Genomic DNA, 22,393 nt, shown 5'->3' on the forward strand with positions numbered 1-22,393 from the left:
CGAGAGTGGGGGGGGGGGGGGACTGACTGACTGACTGACTGACTGAGAGGCACGCACAGGCGCACACGGTCAGTCGACACTAGGGCCAGGTTTCAGAGCGGGCAGGGCCAACACCAGGCAAGCTCTGGCTATTCATTAGCCAACAGTCCCCACACGAGCAGTCCTCAGCCTGGCAGAGCTCAGAGAAAGAGAGAGAGAGAGCGAGAGAAAGAGAGAGAGAAAAAGAGAGAGAGAGAGGCACGCAGTCCCAGCCCCCCCACCCCCCACACTCACATCAATCGCTACAGTTCAGGAGCTAACCAGGCGAGCAGACAGTCGCATGTTGTTGCACCTGCCTGCACAGCGAGCGGATTACCTGGATCTCATTAAGAACCATAGGACCAGCCGTCACCCTCTGACTAAGGAAAAGTATCCGGCTTCCAGGTTGTTAATGCCGCGGAATGGAACTTTCCTGGAGGACTTGAGAGTTGCTCTTTCGGTTGGATTTGTACACTTTGGGCACAAGGCGAAGGTTTTAGCGGAGGGATCGGTGTTTCATCGGAACATGCACAACTTGCAACGTAAGTTTGGGGAGCTCCTCTGGTGAGAGATTCTCTTAACCACACTAGTAATTTAAAGATGTATTCTACTGAAAGGGTTTCAACGTCGAAGGCGAAGGTTAGAGTAGATAAGAAACGGAACATATCTGTAAATCTTCAGCAGGGCTGGCGACGGGGACAGGAACGAGACGGACAGGTTTTGGGTTTTCTTCGGTGACCATTCTCTGGAGCTGTGAGGGAACAGGTTCTCCGCAGGGCATTCTCTCTCTCTCTCTCTCTCTCTCTCTCTCTGCGCTGCTGTACTTTTTGAAGACTGATATCTTACAGGCCTCATATATCACTCTGGCTTTCTGTGTGGTCAAACAGGCATGCTGGTTTGTCTTTGGAGTGTACAGTACAGCGCAGGGTTTTCCATTAAGACAGTTCAAAGGGGTCCTTTTCAGGGAGGCCTCAAACCGTTTCGGTTTATGAGATATGAATATGTGGACAATTATATTTATTTATAAAAATGTATATATATATTTTTTTGTTCAATCTGTTTTATATATTTTGATGAGGATTTATGGCCTAATCTATATCTCGAGGACCTGACTATATACTTAAATGAAACACTGGCTGAGTGGCCCTCTTTATCACACCGATAAGGTTTTATCAGGTTTATTGACTTTCAGTCAATATGACCTATTTCACCATTCCCAAGCTGCCTTTGGAAAGACCCCCCCCCCACCCCCCCCTCCTGTAGTCGAGCCTGGGATGACAATGACCGCTTTCCAGCCGTCTTTATTTAAACCTACCTAGAACTGGGGCTATTTTAGTGCCTCTCAGCCACGCAGAGTGTCACACTCTGGGATTACAGGCATATTTTGGAGCCACCGGTGGCTCTGACCAGCCAGGCATTAAAACCTAGGCTGCCTACGTGCTACTGCAGCAGAGCTGGCTTTTGTCTGTGTGCCAGCAGTGGGCCGGACTAACCCAGTGCACAGCACACGCAGGGAGGAGGAGGAGGAGGAGGAGGAGGAGGAGGAGGGGGTTGAGCAACCTGCGGAGAGAGAGAGAGAGAGAGAGAGAGCAAGCGAACGCGACAGAGTGAGAGAGGAAGAGAAAGAAAGAGGCTGCAGGTCCTTTTTTCCCCCTCCTCTGCGCTAGTGAAAAGAAGATGTTGCATATTTGGTTTCTCGTCTAGTTGGATGTGTTTCCGGGCCAGGAGGCTGCTGTGTTAGCTGGTGTGTTCTAGTCTAGATCTGCACGGCCCGAGCTGTGTGTGCGCTGCATGCAGTTTTTATGAGGTATAGGGGACAGACACTGAAAAAAAAAAAAAAAAGCAGAAGGCAGTGAGCATTTAAAATGACATCATCGCGCTCAGGAAATGAAAGATGCAGGAGTGGTCGGTGACAGTCCCCACGCGCGATTGGCTGTGGTAAGTGATGTAACACGTTACTGAGCAAGCTACCCTTTATGTTTTTTTTTTTTTAAATGGGATTTTGAGGCGGTCATACAAAGACGACAGGGATCCTCGTCCCTCCTGACAGAGACAATAGAGGTGTTTTTATGATCACTTAAATGTAACAACAAGGCTCTCTGTGAACAATGGAGCATTTGGAGTTTGGAGCCGGGACTGAATTGGTGTTTAACATAGAAATGGACCCTCCAGGTAAGGCTAACAACGTTGTTGTTGTTGTTGCGTGAGAAGTTAGTCTTGTTCTGAGGCATCGGTCTCACCGTGACCGAGAGACCGAAGCTAGAGCTACTGGAGCAACACGGGAAGTTACCCGGGGCGGTGTGTGTTTGTTGTGAAACACCGTCTGGTTGTCAGCCAGACGACCAGCTTTCTTTGAGATTCCTCCTGTTTTCGGAGAGCCTTTCTCATCCACAGAGCTCTCCTCCTTGTCCAGGCTGTGTTCAGTGGTGTTTTTTTATAAGCAGCGCTTACAGGAAGTTTGCAGCTGAAGCTTCACCCAACAAAAGCTGAGATGGCAGTCCTGTTCTCTTCTGTAGCCTGTTTACCCCGTCTGCGTTCAGTGGCTTAGTATGATTAGTATGTGGCTAACTAGCTTTCCCTCCCTCCCGCTAAGCTAAAGCCTGCAGGTCCCTTGCAGCAGGCGCTGGCATGGGGCTGATTCAGAGAGAGGGAGAGAGAGAGGGAACAAAGAGAGAGCAGATCTGGGGGGTAAAAATAGCCCGGGCTCCCTCCTACACTCCTGAGACCTGCAGCTAGTCAGCTGGCCCCCGCAGGTTAATGTCACTCATGTGATTAGCCAATCCGATGCAGCTATTAGGGCTTTTTGATGAGGCCATCTTCATTGACTAATTCCCCCCTCCCTCCCTCCCCCCTCCCCTCCTTCCCTCTCTTTGCGGGTGAGCATGGAAACAATGAACACCTGACCCTGAGAGAATCTATCAATCTGCATACAAGGCATGTGACAAACACTGACTGAGAAGCCGTCACCACGGGGGGGGGGGTTGCGTATGTGCTGAACGTGAAGATAATGTTATTTATATGTTTCTGTCAAGAGAACAAGGTTCATTCTGAGATGGTTATTTTTGTTGGTTGATACAGTGACTTTTATAGGATCCTGAGTGGGGTTTTTTAGGCTATATTTGAGTTTGGTGCTACAGCTGTATTGCATTTTGGGCAGAAATTGTGCTGTGTAATTTATTGCCTTTTAAGCCTCTACAGAAAGGCAGAGATAATCTCTGTGTTGTCATCGGGGCAACAGATGGGGATAATTTCTCGTTTTGATTTATGTATGCCAGTGCCACCACCGGGGACTAGATATAGTAGAATGTTTTTTTTCTTCTACTGTGACTGACTCCATTCTCTCTTTATCTATCTGTCTATCTATTTCTCTATCTCTCTCTCTCCCCTTCTCTGGTCGATTCATAGTTAGAGAGCAGCAACATTCTTTCAGCTCAATTTAATCAAGTGGGAAGGGTGAGGGAGAGAGACGGAGGAAGCAGTTGGGGGGGGCGGGGGGGGGTTGATTAAAATGTCTTTCCTGCTTGCAGTGCTGCGTGGTATGCCTATTTGAAGGTCTAGATTTGTGGGCCAATTTAATTCTCTTGAATGGAATGACACTGCCACTCTCAACTATGAACTCACAGGTGTATCGACATCCCCTTTAAACAGTCTCCGACGTGGTCTTAATCTTTCCATTACGAAACGTTTTGACATTGCCTTCTCACACGAAACTAAAGAGCCGTTTTTCTTCCCTCTCGTCCGTACAGCCCTACCTCCCAAGCCACCAAAGCCCTCGACTGCTACTAACAACGGTATGAACAACAACATGGCTCTGCAGGACGCCGAATGGTACTGGGGCGACATCTCCAGGGAGGAGGTGAACGAGAAGCTAAGAGACACCGCCGACGGTACGTTTTTGGTCCGAGACGCCTCCACGAAGATGCACGGAGACTACACTCTGACTCTGAGGTAAGTTTCCTTCCTTCCTCGCCCACCCACCCTCCCTCCCCCGAACCCATCCCAGGGCGATATCCCTTATACTTGTTCACACGTTCGGGATAGATTTGAGTTTATTAAATGCGTCCCTTTTTTTATTTGTTTGGTCCTCTACAGGAAAGGAGGCAATAATAAGCTCATCAAGATATTCCACCGGGACGGGAAGTACGGCTTCTCAGACCCGCTGACCTTCAACTCGGTGGTGGAGCTCATCAACCACTACCGCAACGAGTCCCTGGCACAGTACAACCCCAAACTAGATGTCAAACTGCAGTTCCCAGTGTCCAAACACCAGCAGGTGAGCAAGCTGCCATTTCCAGCTTCATGCGTGCACGAAAAACTGCCCCCCATAGAAGTCGATAATGAACGTAACTTTTTCCCTAACATCTTGTGCGGAGCAAGACTTTCTAAACACTGCGGTGGCTTCTTGTTTCTCAGGATCAGGTGGTGAAGGAGGACAGCATCGAAGCGGCCGGGAAGAAGCTGCATGAATACCACCTCCAGTACCAGGAGAAGAACCGCGAGTACGACCGCCTGTACGAGGAGTACACCAGGACATCACAGGTGAGCACCTCGTCTCCATGATGACCGTGTCTCCAAACGGAAGCGGCGATGTCGACAGGTTTTTACGGACGGCGGTACGAACTCGTTATCACACGTTGTGACGGTCGTTTTTGTTTTCCGTTCAGGAAATCCAAATGAAAAGGACGGCGATCGAAGCGTTCAACGAAACCATCAAAATCTTCGAGGAACAGTGCCAAACGCAAGAGCGGTACAGCAAGGAGTACATCGAGAAGTTCAGGAGGGAAGGCAACGACAAGGAGATCCAGAGGTAAGCGCTTCTGCACTGTTGGAGGGCGTGTGTGTGTGTGTGTGTGTGTGTGTGTGTGTGTCGTGATTTAGGCTGTAGAAGAAGATCAAGAAACAGTACGAAAATATACAACTCCTTTACATTTGTTGATCTTCTGTGTTTCCTCCAGGATCATGGGCAACTATGAGAAGCTGAAGTCTCGTATCAGTGAGATCGTAGACAGCAAGCAACGCCTGGAGGAGGACCTGAAGAAGCAGGCGGCCGACTACCGAGAGATCGACAAGAGGATGAACAGCATCAAGCCTGACCTCATCCAGCTCCGCAAGACCCGGGATCAGTACCTCATGTAAGAGCCTCACCCCCTCTCCTCTTAACCAGACTCCTCACCCCCTCTCCTCTTAACCAGACTCCTCACCCCCTCTCCTCTTAACCAGACTCCTCACCCCCTCTCCTCTTAACCAGACTCCTCACCCCCTCTCCTCTTATCCAGACTCCTCACCCCCCCTCCTCTTAACCAGACTCCTCACCGGCAAACAGCCATCTTTTGATTCTTTCATATTCTTTCATTGAATATGAAATAGGCGAACTCTGACCCTGTAAAGATCATGAGAAAAATGGGTACCATGTCCGTATTGTGGTGTTGTTGTCGTCCGTTTCGTTCCTGGCTCTAACGGGCGTTTGCCGTGGCTGTTGTGTTCCAGGTGGTTGACACAGAAGGGCGTGAGGCAGAAGAAGCTCAACGAGTGGCTGGAAATCAAGAACGAAAACACAGAAGAGTGAGTGTCCTCCTTGGCTTGACCGCACTCCGGTCGCTCCCTCTGTCCCGCTAAGTGTTTTCTACAACAAGCCGCTTTTGTTTGCTCTATAAAAAAAAGTGCTTCCAAATCCGTCGATCTGACTTTTGATATCCCTCTCCTTCCTCCTGTTTTTTTTTCTCCAGTCAATACTCTATGGTGGAAGACGACGAGGACCTTCCTCACCATGACGAGCGTGCCTGGAAGCTGGGCAACATTAACCGGCTCCAGGCGGAGGCCCTTCTCCGGGGGAAGAGAGACGGAACATTCCTGGTCCGAGACAGCAGCAAACCCGGATGCTACGCCTGCAGTGTTGTGTACGTCAGCCATCTACCTCATAGTGTTTAACTGGCTTACAGTAAAGAATACAGTCTTGGTCTGCTTTCGATACGACTGACATTTGCACTGCAAACACGCTTTAGAGACTGCTCGGCTGCCTATGTAGCCCTTGGTGTAGACTGACCTTTTGTCTTTCGCTTTGTTTCTCTTTCTCTCTCTCTCCCTGCAGTGTGGAAGGGGAGGTGAAGCACTGTGTCATCAACAAGACGCCCTCGGGTTTCGGCTTCGCCGAGCCTTACAACCTGTACAGCTCGCTGAAAGAGCTGGTCCTCCACTACCAGCACACGTCGCTGGTCCAGCACAACGACTCTCTGAATGTCACGCTAGCACACCCGGTGTACGCACAGCAGAGGCGGTGAGGAACCCTTCTCCAGGCATTCAGCTGGACAACTAAAAAGAAAGACGGCCTCCCTCCTAAAGAGAAACGGAGGTGGAACTTGTGCTCCGACTCGAGGATTTCAGAAAGGCTGTGTCTCGCCTACTAACAGACTTGTACACATAGGAAGAGGAAGTGACTTGACGAACGCAAACGAAAGCCTGAAACATTTCAGCAACTGTGACTGACTGTGAGGAGTGCTGAGCCTGAATGTAGTTTTGTTTCTCTCGTGCTTTTTGTGGGAGCACAGAATCAAGCGGAAACTGCTGAACTCTCCCCCAGAGGAGGACATGGAGGCCTTTTCCTAATGGTGCTTGTACTTTTCAAGGCTTTACCAGCTGGAATGTCAAAACGCAGCAGATAACTCGCGAGTGCATCGTTTTTCTTTTTTCTACCGTTCCCTTAAGCCCCTCCCCTCCTTTGTTTTTACTTTCATGTCTATCTTCTTGTGCGCGCGTGTGTGTGTGTGTGTGTGTGTCTGTGTGTGTGTGTGTCTGTGTGTGTGTGTGTCTGTGTGTGTGTGTGTGTGTGTGTGTGTGTGTGTGTGTGTGTGTGACCAAAAATCACAAAATCTAAAAGCTATTTGGTGTTGGGGGTGTCTAACACATGTGAGTGTTAAGTGTTCAGTAACAGACCATGGATCAGCTGATAAATGTAGCAAAATGGCACTTTTGACAAAGTATAATCGTTTTCTTGAAAAAACTCCTATGTACTTGTTGAATCAAAGGAGCAAAGAGGACAAGAAGGCAAGATTCCGGCTTTTCCCTTGATAAGCATTACAGTGCAGACTCTAACCTGTCCTCTACTGTGGACATGTAAAACTATGAATGAACTTGAAATGGAAAATGCTTCATTATGTACATAAACAGAGGAGAACGTCAAAGTGATGAAACGTACCGCACCATACCAAAAAAAGCTCAGTTCCTGTTCAGTTATATTCTAATCTGCTATGCAATTCTGTATCTCCCTTATTTCTGCAAAGTTGTGTTTTTATTCTGTTGCAACCGATAATATAAGCTTGTTTTTATTGCTTGAAAAAAAGTTTCTTTTCCCATGTAAATATCCAAGAGGATATTTTGTGTCAAAATGCCAAGATAAAAACTGCTTCAGATTTTTAAGTAGTAAATAATAGTAACATATACTTTATTACAAATTACTTTATCAGCAACTGGTATAAAGATGGAATATTTTATTAGTCTTTTTTGCTTCAAACATGTTCTCAGGCAGAGCCTTTTGAGTATTTGAGAGCTGCTTCGGTCATAAGACATATTTCTGTCATAAGACATATTTCTGTCATAAGACATATTTCTTACAGAGCCACATGTTCTAGTTCTTCACTCTGAGCATGGAATGATGGGAGTGTTTGTTGATTACTGCCATCATAATGATGCATGTTGTACACACCTTTTCAACCATCTCCATGGAAACAACAGTATAGATTTATTTTGTTATAAAACCTTTCCCCACATGAGGATATCAAAGCAAATCGATGTTTTGAAATGATGGAAATTGTTATTAAAAGATCATTGGGAGACATTTTATCTTCCCATATACACTGTCCACATAGTATTTTTTCTGTATCAGAAAATATTTGAGTGTTACATGGGTGGATCAACTCATTTTGATTAGTTTGCAGATGGTGTATGCCAATAAATAGCCTCTGTTACTTTGAGAAAATACCAACATTTAGCTGCCAACCCTCTTGTAAAGATCAGTCACTGGTGCATCCTGATCTTCTCGCCCCTTCTCCCATATTCCAGTTTCCAGATGTCCATGACGTATTAATTGATTGGATACTGTAAAGAGTGTCTATTCCTGTACACTCAGAGAAGACAGCAGTGAAATTTCACATTGATAGAAATATTTCTTTACCTACAGTTCTGTAATAGGACATATCATTTTGAGAAATTTCAGTCCGTTTGTCCCCAGAATTCTAAACATTTTGTGATATTTCTGAACGCATAGATTTTTGTCATTATTAAATGTTATGTTAAATTTTATGAATTAGACTATGATTAAATTACTTAAACTACCATTCAAGCCAATTTGAAAGGAATACAAAAATATACATTTTAGATTTTATGAATTATGTTTCGAAGTAGGCCTACTCGCCTTAAAAGCATTTAGATGTTTATAGATAGTTTTTTTTTTCTCTCTCCACAGTGGCTGGCACTGTTGGCAAGTTTAACCCTTTACAACATCTATCTATATTAGAAACATTAGCCTAAATAAATTAGTATTATGAGGATTAACCTATTACATTTTATTTCTAATTCCCCCCTCCCTATTTCCCTCGATATAAATGACAAATATGACGTTTTTGTTTCGATCTTTGGCGCCAACATTATTATTACAGTTGATATTGGCAGGGTGTAATTTAACACGCATCTCTCTAGACTATCCTAAGGTTGGGTAGTGGAGCAAGAAAGAGAGGCATTGAATGCATGTTTCATTCAGTCTAAAGTAAAGCTACCAATGTTCAGTAAACTTGTATATCTTCTATTTTTGGGGAAAAATAGAATGTCTGCAAGTTAAACGGGACAACGGTAGCGGTGCCTTTTGACGTTGAATCGTTGTAATAAAATGTGAACCCCCCATGAGAATAGAGTTTGAAGGCTAATGGGTTGACCTCAACAAACCTAACACACAAGAAATTGTTGTGCAGTGTAGAAGATACTCACACTGTTTCAGTTTTGCATCAGTGTATGACCAAATGATCATTGTGTTGGACATTATATTTTAACACATTAAGATTAATCGTCTTCTAGCACATTTGATGTTTTTGTCTCTCTTTGCTGTGATCTCATTGGTTCACTAGGCCACTCATGACAGAACAAGCCAATTGAAACAAAGTATGGATCCTACTGTAGGTCACATCTGACCTCGGGCAGAAACCCATTGTGCTATAGCTTCTGAAGTTTGTTGTATAATTGTAGCTTGTTCTCCAGGCTCCTTGGTCTCCTTGGCTCCTTTTTTGATTCACATTGTCAACGTGTTGTCTCTAAAACCTGCACAATTTTGAGGGTTTGATTTTCATTTCCTCCCTCCTGGGCTGTATGACTTCAGTTTAACATGAACTTTTAAGGTGACTGTCACAGAAACGTTGAGATTGAGATTTACCAGTGTTCCCCCAGTTTTGCTTCAAACCTGTATTGGGCTTTGTTAAAATAAAAATAAAACATTTGTTTTTAAGAAATAAATGACATGGTCTTAATTACTTTTTTGTGTGTGTTGCCACTGTGTTGTGTAACAAATACATGCTATCCAAAATGAACAATTGACTGAAAAACAAAAAAAGGATTTTCAGTTAGAGAACTCAGTGTACTCTGCAGTTGGATGTCTTTTGAGGTTATGCAAATGCAGTGGTGAGGCTTGATGCCAGTGATGTCACCAGCGATAAGAGAAGTAGCAGAGAATTCTTTTGTCTTTTTTGTGTCATTTAACTGATAGATTAGGTTTTGGCTGTTTTAACACGTCACTTTTAAGAATGTCCTCTGAAAAGTTATCACCAACAAATCTGTCTGCAGACACAGAACATAGTGTACTGTTGTCATATACAGTATTCTAGTAAACAAATTCCCTCATTGGATCATTTTACTTGATTTAATCTGTTCATGGGACGGTGCTTTATGCTGTTTTGTTGCTCTAGTCTATACACACTTTTCTCCACCTGTCCTAACACACTGATTTACCAAACATGTTGTGCCTTGAGCCAGCTGAATGTTCTTGCAACCGTTCAGATGAACACATTGCTTTTCCAACTACAGTCTCTAAGGCTTAAGACACAACCTAGGAATAGGAATTGCTGTGAACCCACCATTTTGTGAAACGGGTCTATCACAACTGTTCCACACAAGTGTACAAAGGCTTCCATTGACCTGCCAGCAAGCTTGTCTAAAAATGAGTCTTTGCCCTGGATTATGTAATATCTCTCCAGGTCGAAAGGTACAAGTTCACTGGAGGTTCTTGCCATACCAGAACACTTTGATTGATCATCTGCAGAGTGAGTGACCATTGGAGAAATGTGGACTTGGTGTGTATATATAGACTGGATTCTTCTCATTGTAGTTCTAAACAATAACCACGCCCCCCCTGCCACCCCCCTCGAATGTTCTTATGCCTGATTTAGAATGCCCAGGTTCAAGAATTAGAGAGTGGCATGTGTGTACCATGCTGAATAGTATTTAGTTGGAATTCCATGTGTGTGCAGAATATATATATATATATATATATATATATATATATATATATACTGTATATAATATGGACATGTGTGTGTCGATTTTCTATGTGACTAGATTTGGTTGATCAAGCCTAACCACTATGTCTGCTCTTTGCGTCAGCATCTAGAACGGAAAAAGTCAACCACAGAGCACATGCCATTAACCTTTCAGCTCTTAGACAAACCAGCAGCAGGCTGCATCTTTTCACACTGATAAAAAAAGAATATATGAAAATAGATTTTTTTTAAATTTCCATTGACTAAAGATTTGCTTATCTTAAGCAACTTCTATGTCAAACACTATTGGGGGAAATGCATGTACATCTTCAGCATATTCGATTCTTGAGTTAAAGTAGATCAAATCATAGATTCAATGTTTATAATGGTTAAGCCAACATTTCTTTGACAAGGTGTATTCTGGACAGGGTCTTGGTTAAAGCTGTTGTGAGACATTACATCAGAATCAGATCAGAATCAGAATCGCTTTTATTAGTGTGCTTGCTGTGAGTCGACTTGTCCCACAGTTTTTGCACTAGGTAGACATGAAAGGTGTCAAAAAGGTGTCAAAAGGTGTCAATACGTGCGTCTCATTCCCAATTTTGTTGCTATTGTTTTGTGGAAGGTTCCGGTGAACGCTTCATGAAAGAATCAAGTTATTGTGGTGAAATCTTCCCATAGAAATGAATGGTAGAATTTTGAGAAACAGTTTGTAGGTACAGTGTGACACACATTTTGTAAACTACGCCTACAATTTTAATTAAAGATAAACATATTTTACATCAAAATGTTCAGCGCTTCACACTGTCACTCAAAATCGGAATATCTAAGCCATAACATTAATAATGTTTACGCTCTGGCCGTTTGTTTGTTAGCTAGTCAAGATTCACCAAAGCTATACAGCATGTTGCTATGACAACCCCCAACTGTCACTTTGAAAAGTGACACACACACACACACACACACACACACACACACACACACACACACACACACACACACACACACACACACACACACACACACACACACACAAACCCCACAACTCGGCCCCTGGGTGGGCTAGAGACACGTGGTCTTCGCTGGGGGGGGGGGGGGGGGGGTGCAGGGGAGTGGGCCACTGACCTGCCCCCTATTGGCTGTGAGGGGCAAGTACACTTCACAATTTCCACAGAAATTGTACCTGTCTTGTTATATCTTACTGTACAAGTACACAAGGGTAAAATGATTTGGCTTTGGTTCCTCAAAATTTACATTGCAGCATTCAGATACAAAACACATAACAATAATAAGTAACGTAATTAATCCTACATTGATAAAGTAATAAAGTGATGGCTTTACAGTGGTTTCAATGCTGTGCAAAGTACGATGATATGAAATGCAATATAATACAATACAGAACGGTAGTAAATGAATCCAATGGTATACAAGTAATCTAGTATTGTGCAGTTGTTATAATACTGTAATATGTTCATATGTAATATGTTTTTTGTAGTGTGTGTGGGGTGGGTTAGGGGGTGGCAGTCTCCCAGATGGAAATAGCTCTAGCAGTTTCTCATTGGGGTGGCTGGGGTCCCTAATAATCCTGGGGGCCATTCTGACACACCGGTCCTTGTAGGTGTCGTGGATTACCTGTCCGCACTACCCTTTGCAGCGACAGGAATTCCAGGATCCAGTTGCATAGGCTGGAGTCGTTGTTGTATTCCATCTGGCCAAGTAAGACTGTTTTGTTTTAGACTGCAATTTCATTTGTGTTGGTGCCAACAATCAGATGTCGCTATGAATGCCATGACAGTCAGTGCCCATGAATGGCATTTCCTGGATTCATTGCCCCAATCGCAATCCAAATCCATCCAATGAATTTAGAGGCATTTACATTTTTGGCATTTAGCCAAAGATACCTTTATCCAAAGCGACTTACAACAAATACATTTGTCTAAGTAAGTGAATCATCTATCCATCAGTCATCGCAAGAAATGTAATCTTTGCTCGGGTCAGGGGTCATTGGCATAATGCTTTAAAAAAATGTTTTTATATATATAAAGATTTCAGGAGGGACAGTGAAGGTGTAGCCTGAAGACATGGGTCCTCAGTCTATGGTAGAAGATAGGGAGTGACTGCAGTCCTGACCGAGGTGTGGAACTCATTCCACCAGTGGGGTGCCAGGACGGTGAAAAGCTGTGACCGGGTAGTGCGATTACTGCAATCGCTTAGAGGCGGTGGTGCCAGTCGGCCAACAGAGGTGGAGGAGCGGAGTAAACGGGCAGGTGTATGGGGGCTGACCATTGCTTGCATGTAGGAAGGGGCAGTTCCCTTCGCTGCGGTAGGTGAGCACAAGGATCTTGAATCTAATGCGAGCTGCTATCGGGAGCTAGTGAAGGGTGTGGAGGAGAGGGGTGACATGGGAGTATTTGGGGAGCACCAGATGGGCGGCAGCATTCTGGATGAGCTGCAGAGGTCTGATGTCGTAGGTAGGGAGCCCGGCCAGGAGTGCGTTTCAGTAGTCAAGACGGGACATGACCAGTGTCTGGACCAGGAGTTGTGCTGTTTCTCTGGTAAGGAATGGGAGTAGCCTTCTGATGTTGTAGAGAAGAATCTGCAGGAGTGTGTTGTCGCTGTGATGTTCGCCATACAAGATAAGTGGTTGTTGATGATCACCCCAATATTCTTGTCTGTCTGGAGGAGGTCACTGTTGAGTTCTCTACTGCGATGGAGAAGTCTTGGAGAGGGCAGGCTTTACCAGGGAGGAAGAGTAGCTCAGTCTTGTTGAGGTTGAGCTTGAGGTGGTGGGTTGACATCCAAGCAGAAATGCAAGACACGCAGAGACACGTGCTCCACCTGTGAGTCAGAGGGGGGGAAGACAGGAAGAGTTGGGTGTCGTCTGTGTAGCAGTCGTAGGAGAAAACATGTGAGGAAATTACAGAGCCAAGAGATTTGGTGTAGAGGGAGAACAGTAAGGGCCCTAGGATGGAGCCCTGGAGGACCTCGTGGTGAGGGCTCGTGGAGAGGACAACAATCAGCCAGGTAGGATGCAAACCAGGGGAGTTCATGGCCAGAAATGCCCAGTTCTGAGAGTGTGGAGAGAAGTATTGGGTGGTTTACTGTATCGAAGGCAGCAGACAGGTCAAGGAGAATGAGAACAGAGGAGAGGGAGGAAGTTTGAGCAAAGTGGAGGGCCTCTGTGAAAGCAGGGAGAGCAGTTTCAGTAGAATGCCCAGCATTTGCTTGTACTCAAGCAGACAAGATGTTTGTGGAAACTTCAGAAACATTATGCTGACGCTGTCAGCAGTAACATCATCAATTAAGTTAGCCAATTCTTGTGGCAGCTACTATACATGCCCAAACCCAAGCACCCCCTCCACCATGTTCTCACAAATGAGGTGGTATGCTGCACACTTCTTTCTCCAAACCTTTTTTCTCACTCTGGCACTCTGGTACATAGTATAGAGCTAACAACAGAAGACAGAATGCTTCCACTTTCCAATACGTATAATGTATTGGACACTGTTATGGTATATATACACTGTATATATTGTCAATGTGGAAAATTCTGTGTAACTGCTGGGTAAACAACTTGTGCTAATATTCACATATTAACCCCATATTGACCCATCCAGCCACACAGTTCCATATTATTGGCATATGATATGATGATAGTCCATTTAGTGGATACTATTATAGAGGGCCATTTTCAATGGAGTTCTCTGTAAAACGAATGTATAATAGCTAGACATGGAGGACCTCTAAGCGTTGCTCACTGTTCACATGTTCTACGTACGTTCTATGTTCACATGTTCTACGTACGTTCTATGTAATGATCAAACACATTTGCTTTTTAGCAGCATTGCAACCAAGTAGAGACAGCTAAATGTTTCTTTATGGTTTTACCAAAACATCTCAAGTAAACAGGAAAACTCTTTAGGTTGACATTAAAACACCTGGAAAAGGGAGTCCTATATCCGCTATATTATAGATGTCGATCAGGAAATGACAGTGGAGGAAAGTGGCACGATGGTCCAGCTGGCCCCTTGGTAATAATGCTGCTTTAGATTGACTCTCATAGTGTTAGATCACAAATGATGACATTAATGGTCTCTGCAGCTCCCACATATCTGATTAATGGCCATAATCTGCAGAGAATATATCAGGACAGAGATTTACGACGGTTAAGCTTATAAATGAGGCCAGGAAAGGTTAGCTAGCTGCATTCAATGATTTCTTTTATGCTGAAAAAGACACGGTGCCCATGTGAAATATTTGTTGATATACTTAGTTCTCATGATGAGCGACCATTCATTTATTTCCTGTGGTTGCTATGTAGATATACAGTAGACTATAGTACATGCTTTTGAAGCCATTCAGTAGTCAGTATGGTAGTAAATCCTTCTATTGTTACATTCCCATGGAGCCCGGCTAAACGACTAAAGCATGCACAAGAATTTATATAAAGTGTGCGTACAAAATATAAAGCGTGCACAAACTGATATAAAGGGTGCACAGACATTACTGAAGCAATCGAATTCTATAAGCAGGTCTGCCTCTAGTCCCCTCCTCTAGTCCCCTCCTCTAGTCCCCTCCTCTAGTCCCCTCCCCACGCAAGCCATGCTGAGCCAGAGTGGAGCGGCATGCTCCTCCCACTGGTGTGCCGTGTTACTCTCACCGCCTAGTAGCCCTTCTCCAGACGGGCGACACTACAGCTGTCCATTGGGAGCAAGCCACTTTATTCAGCATCAAGCCAGCGGCATGCCTGATCCCTACCTCTGCTTATTAGGGGTCCAAGCCCTTTGTCATAATTTATTTTTTTATGATTTATTTATGGGTTTTTCAGTTTTACAACACAAACACACAGGTACATCACAAACATATCAACAGAAAACAAAACAAACAAACAAACCAAAATCAATGAGTCTAGAAGCGGAAGGCAAATACCATGACAGTCAAGGATCTAGGAACCCAAATGTCAGGCCGCCGGGGAATAAGCAGGCAGGCGGGTAGTCAAGGAGGCAGAAGTCAGTGCAGGCAGACAGACTGAGGTAGGGCTGACAGCTGGGTAGTCAGGCAGGCAGACGGGCTGAGGTAGGGCTGACAGCTGGGTAGTCAGGCAGGCAGACGGGCTGAGGTAGGGCTGACAGCCGGGTAATCAGGCAGGCAGAAGTCAGTGCAGGCAGACGGCGGTCAGACAGGCTGGGGTAGGGCTGGCAGCCAGGTAATCAGGCAGGCAGAAGTCAGTGCAGGCAGACGGCGGTCAGACAGGCTGGGGTAGGGCTGGCAGGCGGGCAGGCAGAAGGGCAGGGGTATGGCTGGCAGGCAGAAGGGCAAGGGTAGGGCTGGCAGGCAGAAGGGCAGGGGTAGGGCTGGCAGGCAGAAGGGCAGGGGTAGGGCTGGCAGGTAGAAGGGCAGGGGTAGGGCTGGCAGGCGGGCGGGCAGGCAGAAGGGCAGGGGTAGGGCTGGCAGAAGGGCAGGGGTAGGCCTGGCAGAAGGGCAGGGGTAGGCCTGGCAGAAGGGCAGGGGTAGGGCTGGCAGAAGGGCAGGGGTAGGGTAGGGCTGGCAGAAGGGCAGGGGTAGGGCTGGCAGGCGGTCAGACAGAAGTGGCAGGGGTCAGGCAGGTGGGTAATCAAACAGGCAGGAGTGGGCAGGCAGGGTATCTTCAGGAGTATAGGGTGTAAAGGGTTAGACAAGGGCAGATGGGTAGATAGGCAGAGTACAGAGCTAGATGCAAGGCACAAGGACAAACCATGAATGGCAACGATCCGGCGTCGACTAGCAGCAGGTACAGGGTATTTGTAGAGTAGATTGCAGGATTGCAGACAGGTGTGCTACTCCCTGCAGGTAGAGGTCATGTAGGCTGCAGCTCGCAGCTATACTTTTGTATAATATTTATTTATGTGCAAAGAGGGTGATTCATTTGATGTTTATTAATTTCCTGTCCCAGCAAAATAAATGGCTGTGACCTGTCTAAAGTCACTCTGGCCTTTTTATCTTTTGCACACCAATAAACGGTTAAAGCCCACTACATGAACATGACAGTGCTCCCATCCTGGAAAATAGGTGTTGGGGCCAGTTTGCTATGTACAGAGAGTAATCAATGGAATGTGATTTGATTTGATGTGAGGTGCGTTAATAATCGTTGTTGTATCGATACTGCATCAGCAAAACAAAAGTAGGCTGTAGGCTAGTGGACTGCAGAACAATGCTACCGGGTACTTTCATTGGACCACTCATTCTGGAGGAATAATACCGTAGATGACTGTCAGGAATTTCATCATCACATCCAAAAGGTATGATGGATTGTGTGAGCACAGTATTATTTTTCACTTGATGCTACAGTATCTGCAATATACAACAACATTAACACTAGAACAGCCGTGCATTTTTACCTACTAAAAGAGCCGCCTCTTTTTCAATGCTAAGCTGCTATTTACACACAATGACCACTAGTTGGCGGCTTGTAACTTAGCCTGCTTCCTATACAGAAAAACTGCAAAATAGTTTCATACTAGCTTATCCTGATGTGATTTTGAAAATGTAAGGATACTGGGTGGTAGAACGCACATATCTAGGAAAAGTCATGGAAGGAGGGTCCTGAAATTTGATCGAGTACAAAGATAGAACATGTTTCTTTACTCACAGCTCAAGGCTGTTCTAGTGTTAAACAATGAACATTCCAGTGAGGGGACTAGGGAATGCAGACCATTTTATATGATTAAATCATGCGCTCGTTTTAGTCATTTGTGACACAATACAAAAGAAAACTCAGCCCACGTCACCTACCGGGCTCCATACATTCCAGCCCAATTCAAACATTACAAGTTTACATAATAATAATTATATTTATTTATAGTGATATACCATACTTTTTAAAAGAATGACTTGAAATTACTTTAATATTATTGAGTACACAGTACTCCTACTGAAACATGACCTAAAATGGAAGGACCTACTACAGTAACTCCATTGTTTAAATTGTGATTATGAGAGGCACAAGCTCTTAAGGCAATTCCTCCTTAGTAATGGTTTGAGGGATGCCAATGTCTATTGCTAAACGTGTAATAGACCAAAGACGAAATGTAATGCTTCTCAGAAATGTGGATGTCGTAAATATATGTCGTCATATTCTGGTGTTTTGTCCATCAAGGGAAAGTTGACACTATTGTGACAATACTTAAATGTTGAATATATTAATTTCAGGATAACATTTTCCTGCTTTTCATTGTCCCCAAGTCTACACATGCTAGAAATATAAACACACCTACGAGTAAATACTTTTTGTTGTTTTTTTTGTTTTACAACTTCATAAAGATAAAGGCAGGCACTTTCTCAGGCAGCCTTATCTTCCTGACAGGCCAGGGGAAGTGTCCATGTCACCACTGATTGCTTCATGTCTGGTGATTTCATTGTAACATACTGGAACCTTTCAGAGGTTGGCCTTTTATTTGACATACAAAAACTTGTGTTTAGTTTATTTAAGGGTCAGTACATATTGCCAAAACACACTGCTGAGAAGTATAACTTTAATGTAATCACAGAAGCAAAAACAACTGAAAGAAAAAAAAGTAATCAGTTGAGCGTTAAAGACAGATTCAGACTGCTTATCTCTGAGAGCCCTGATAGGGGGGGGGGGGCTATTGCACAACGCTCTGTTAATATTCACCAGATATATTTGTGGGATTGCAGAGCAACTCTCAGAATCATCTCTCTGGGAAGTTAATAAGGAAGCGCCTCCTATTTTTTTTACCTATAATGTACTGTATATAGCTGCAAGCCTGCTATGCCAAGTGACATACATTTCATACTTAATCTCAATTAAGTGAGCTTTGAGTGTTGAGGCAGGACAAGGTCACAGCTTCTGAAGCCGTACTTGGTGTCGTTGCCAGTAGTCCGTCATCCATTTGAGTCTTTGGTCAAATCAATGAAACTGAGTACATGCCAAGATAAGTCTCATACTCTGATGAAACGCACTCGCCTTGACAGACAGTCTTTCTTTAAAAAAATGAATGAAATTGTCACACACAGACTTAATCATCTCCCCCCTGTCTAAGTCCGTCAGGGAGTTGAGCCAACTGTCTTCTCTTCTTCTAAGAAATTGATTATTAGGCTCTCTGGTATCACTTCCATCCTGAGGAAGCAGCTAATCTCCTCCTCCCCGTCACCATGGCCCAAACCCTCATAGACATTCATAGTGTCTATAGACATTACACCCGTCAGCCTATAAACCACATGATCCATTCCCTTATCTCCGAGTTTTAGTAGGACACTGGAGAGGTCAAATCAAGCCCATGTTTTGTTAGATAACGGTTAGATGACTCAATGTTTGGCTAGGTGGAACAACCACCTCTTGAATCTTGATGCTATAATAAGACCCTATGAGGAACTAGGAGTTACATGCTGTATACCTGGGCTAGACTAGACAGCCTATGGTGTGGTCCTCCGCTGGCCAGCTGTTCTGTGTCACCTGTGATAATGGATCATTAGATGAAAATGAGAGATCTTCAGAACAAAGTCACATGCTGTTGAGTCTCATCATACACAGACGGAGTCGGCCCTATAATAGCAGGCATGTTGTAAATGCACATTTAGATAGTTAATCAATAATCAAGTATATTGTGCTGACATGGTGCTTCTGAGCAATAGTATCTGGCTGATGGCATAGGACACACCCTGTCTTGAATGATAATTTCATAGTGTAGCAAGGGTTATTAGAGTTTCTTGACTGTGAAACATCGGTGATGAGGTTTACCAACATGTAGGCTGGATATATTTAGAAAAGGAAAATGACATGAAATGACATGAATGTAATAAAAGATTCTGAAACATGAACGGCTTTCAGTTCCTTCTAGAATGCATGATTTCATTGACATGACCATGCCAGCCGGTCACACTGTTGAGAAGAGGTCTGTGATAATGAAACAAACACATTTAAATGAGAGATTATACAATGGGGACTAACACCATGCTTTCTGAAGGATAAAACATGTAAATCCTCCATAATGTTGTCTGCAGATGATATCTCAAGAGATGGATCTTGGGGTGTTTTTAATTCACTTACACGGAAAAAATTACACCCCGCATGGAAGCTTGAATATCTAATTGCAAATGAGCGATGTGCAGTATAGCGGGGGTCTCAGAGTAATTATAGAGCCATTGTTGAATTGACAGTGATGCTGTCGCCTCTGATTAGCGAGAGTGTGGGCCGGAGTGAATGTACCACTGTATGGAGCACAGACGCCTCATAAATTATGGTTCCATAATGGCCTAATGTAGGGCATTTTACAGCATTGCTTTCTGGCATCAATGTATTCATTGTGAACAGAATAGAAACTAGGCTGCTGGCTATGAGGAGCGTCATACTGTGTCACGCCTATTTTAAGAGCCACTAAATACAGTAAGTGCAATTTCTGAACAAAATAGCTAAAGATCTTCATTTGTAAATGATCTGGTGGTTTTAGAAATGATAACTTCAGTATATAGATACTTTAAATGATCCTGGTCGCAGCTAGCATCATAAAATGGGTGCAGGCAAGGGTTACATTGGGATTATTAGATTAGATTAGATTAGATTAGATTCAATTTAATTGTCATTGCAGAGTACCAGACAACGGAATTCAGTTTAGTATCTAACCAGAAGTGCAAATAGTGGTATAAAAACAGGATATAAAAACATGACAATGATAGTGATAGGTACAGTATGGCAAGTATGGTAGTTTAGAGGTATATTATATTATGGGTGAATTGTTGCTGCCTCATCCAAAACAGGGTGACTCTCAAGATCATTTTGAAATGGACAGCTTTGTATTCAGCTGACACTGTTTCCCAATCAAGAGGTGGTTCCAGACCACAGTCCCCTCCAATTAAATGGACTGACTTACATAGCTCCTTATTCCAAAGAGCTTTACAGTGGCCTCTCATTCACCCATTCACACACCAATGGCGGCAAGCTGGAAGGAACTGAAGGATAACAGTAGAAGGAAAAAAATATCCATAATCCATAATGCAGATAAGATCAGACCACCACCGGCTCAAACCATCAGCACCGGAAACAGGCCCGTCACTATGGGCGGGCCTCAGGGGGCCAGGCCCGCCCACAGACGTGCTGGTGCCCCCCCAACTGGCGGCCAGATATAAAAAATATTAATAATAATAATAATAATAATAATATTATTAATCTTCTATATTTTATGTTAAATTAAGACATATAAATTGAGAAACAATAATGTGTTTTTCATTTTGTTGGAAGGGATTCTAGTGACAACCAATCATTTGAAAAGAAGTTGAAATATTGCACGTTACTGCATGCTGCTGCTACCGCCATTTCAGCTGTGTGAGCCGACTCAGTCTAGCAAAGTCAGTGCTTTTTGTAGTAACGTTAGGCCTGCCTAGATGGATATACGAAAGTGGATTAAATCCTCGAAAGATGCAGCTGCACCCAACCCCAATGGACAGAGAGATAGCACCAGCAGTAGCGACTGTGGGCCTGACACTACTAGCACCCCGACTGCTACTACTAGCAACGTGACCCTTGCTGCTAATGTTAGCCCCCCGACGATTACTAGCACTAACGTGAGTTTAGCTACTAGCCCACCGACGAATGTTAGGGCTAGCCTTGCTAGCCCCCCCGACGACTACTGTTCCTGTTTGATTAGTGGTGGAGCCGTATGACCTTGGAATGAACTAGCCTAAACAGGTTATTTTGAGCAAATATCCAGTCAGAATGTTTGGTGCAAAAAACGATAATTGGCCTCAAGCTGGAACAGGGACTGGCTTGAGTATTCTCTGAAAAAGGACGCCGCGTTTTGCTACGCGTGCAGGAAATGTAGGGTAGTGCAGCGAATTCAGGGTAAGTTAATATCGTGTGTGTGTGTGTGTGTGTGTGTGTGTGTGTGTGTGTGTGTGTGTGTGTGTGCGTGTGTGTGTAGGCACCCGCCGTGGTGATGTTTTGCTAGTTGTATTCTCGTCAGCTTTTTCAATTGGAGAGATGGGCTGTTTGCATGGTTAGGCTATATTTAATGTGCTTTGTGTATAACGTGTTCAATGATGAGGATTGATGTATCTGGTTTTTTTGATTGATTGAAAACTTTATTAGAAGATTTGCAGAAGTAGGTACATGAAAGTACATATTACATACAAGGTCAACTAACAGGATAAAAACCCAAGAAAGCCACTGGCTTATTTCAATTGGGGTCCTTGATTCTCAATTCATCGTTACATGTAAGACAGACAGAAAAAAAAAAAACTAGTACTATCTACAAGATAATACAGACAAATAACTAGTACTATCTACAAGATAAATATACATCCATCATGGGAAGAACAATACAACAAAACATTAGGTATGTACAGCGGGTAGGACAGGTGGGGACATACACCACAGGTGGGGGCGGGGGACAAAACACAAAGTATGTACAGTGGGTAGTTCGGGTCTTTTAATCTGATTTTTGATTTAGAGGGTCCAGTTACGGATTGCAGCCTCCTGTAAATGTTTTTTGAGAGTGGTTTTGAAGGTGGGCAGTGTTTTGCACTCCTTTAAGATTATAGGAAGGGCGTTCCACATTTTTACTGCATAGTTTGCAAACGAGTTTATCCCCTTGTTTGTGGTGCAACGCGGTTGAACGTGGTTCGTGGAGCTTCCTCTGGTATTGTATGTGTGGACGTTGTTCACTTTTTGGAAGTATGTTGACAGGTACTTGGGTGTCTTTGTGGTGTAGCGTATCTTGAAGACCAGGCCCAGTGCAAGCTGCTGCACTCTGTCAACTACTCGTAGCCAATCAAGGCTCAAAAAATGAGCAGCGGTTAGATGTGTCCTAGGGTTGAGGCCTAGCAGAAGCCTAACCAGTTTATTTTGGGCTGTCTGGAGTCTTGTTTTA

The 22,393-nt window shown here is 44.1% G+C and overlaps 1 protein-coding gene across 3 annotated transcripts in view; it reads left to right on the forward strand.

The window, feature by feature from the left end:
- pik3r1 (phosphoinositide-3-kinase, regulatory subunit 1 (alpha)) overlaps positions 1 to 7,873 on the forward strand; it is a 24,234-nt gene extending 16,361 nt beyond the window's left edge. The window contains exons 1-9 of one of the 3 annotated variants that reach the window (XM_080529897.1): positions 208 to 560; positions 3,765 to 3,966; positions 4,111 to 4,291; positions 4,432 to 4,557; positions 4,683 to 4,825; positions 4,974 to 5,150; positions 5,506 to 5,580; positions 5,745 to 5,915; positions 6,107 to 7,873. In XM_080529897.1, the coding sequence (XP_080386023.1) occupies positions 320 to 560; positions 3,765 to 3,966; positions 4,111 to 4,291; positions 4,432 to 4,557; positions 4,683 to 4,825; positions 4,974 to 5,150; positions 5,506 to 5,580; positions 5,745 to 5,915; positions 6,107 to 6,296 (1,506 nt within the window). In that variant the 5' untranslated portion in view covers positions 208 to 319 and the 3' untranslated portion in view covers positions 6,297 to 7,873. Of the gene's footprint in view, positions 1 to 207; positions 561 to 1,647; positions 1,957 to 3,764; positions 3,967 to 4,110; positions 4,292 to 4,431; positions 4,558 to 4,682; positions 4,826 to 4,973; positions 5,151 to 5,505; positions 5,581 to 5,744; positions 5,916 to 6,106 lie in introns of those variants that run through there. The other 2 variants (XM_080529898.1, XM_080529896.1) reach the window with 2 other exon arrangements.
- Positions 7,874 to 22,393: the final 14,520 nt, after the last annotated feature.

This window comes from Nansenia antarctica (assembly GCF_963989245.1).
Source record: "Nansenia antarctica genome assembly, chromosome: 4".
Classification (NCBI taxonomy): Eukaryota; Metazoa; Chordata; class Actinopteri; order Argentiniformes; family Microstomatidae; genus Nansenia; species Nansenia antarctica.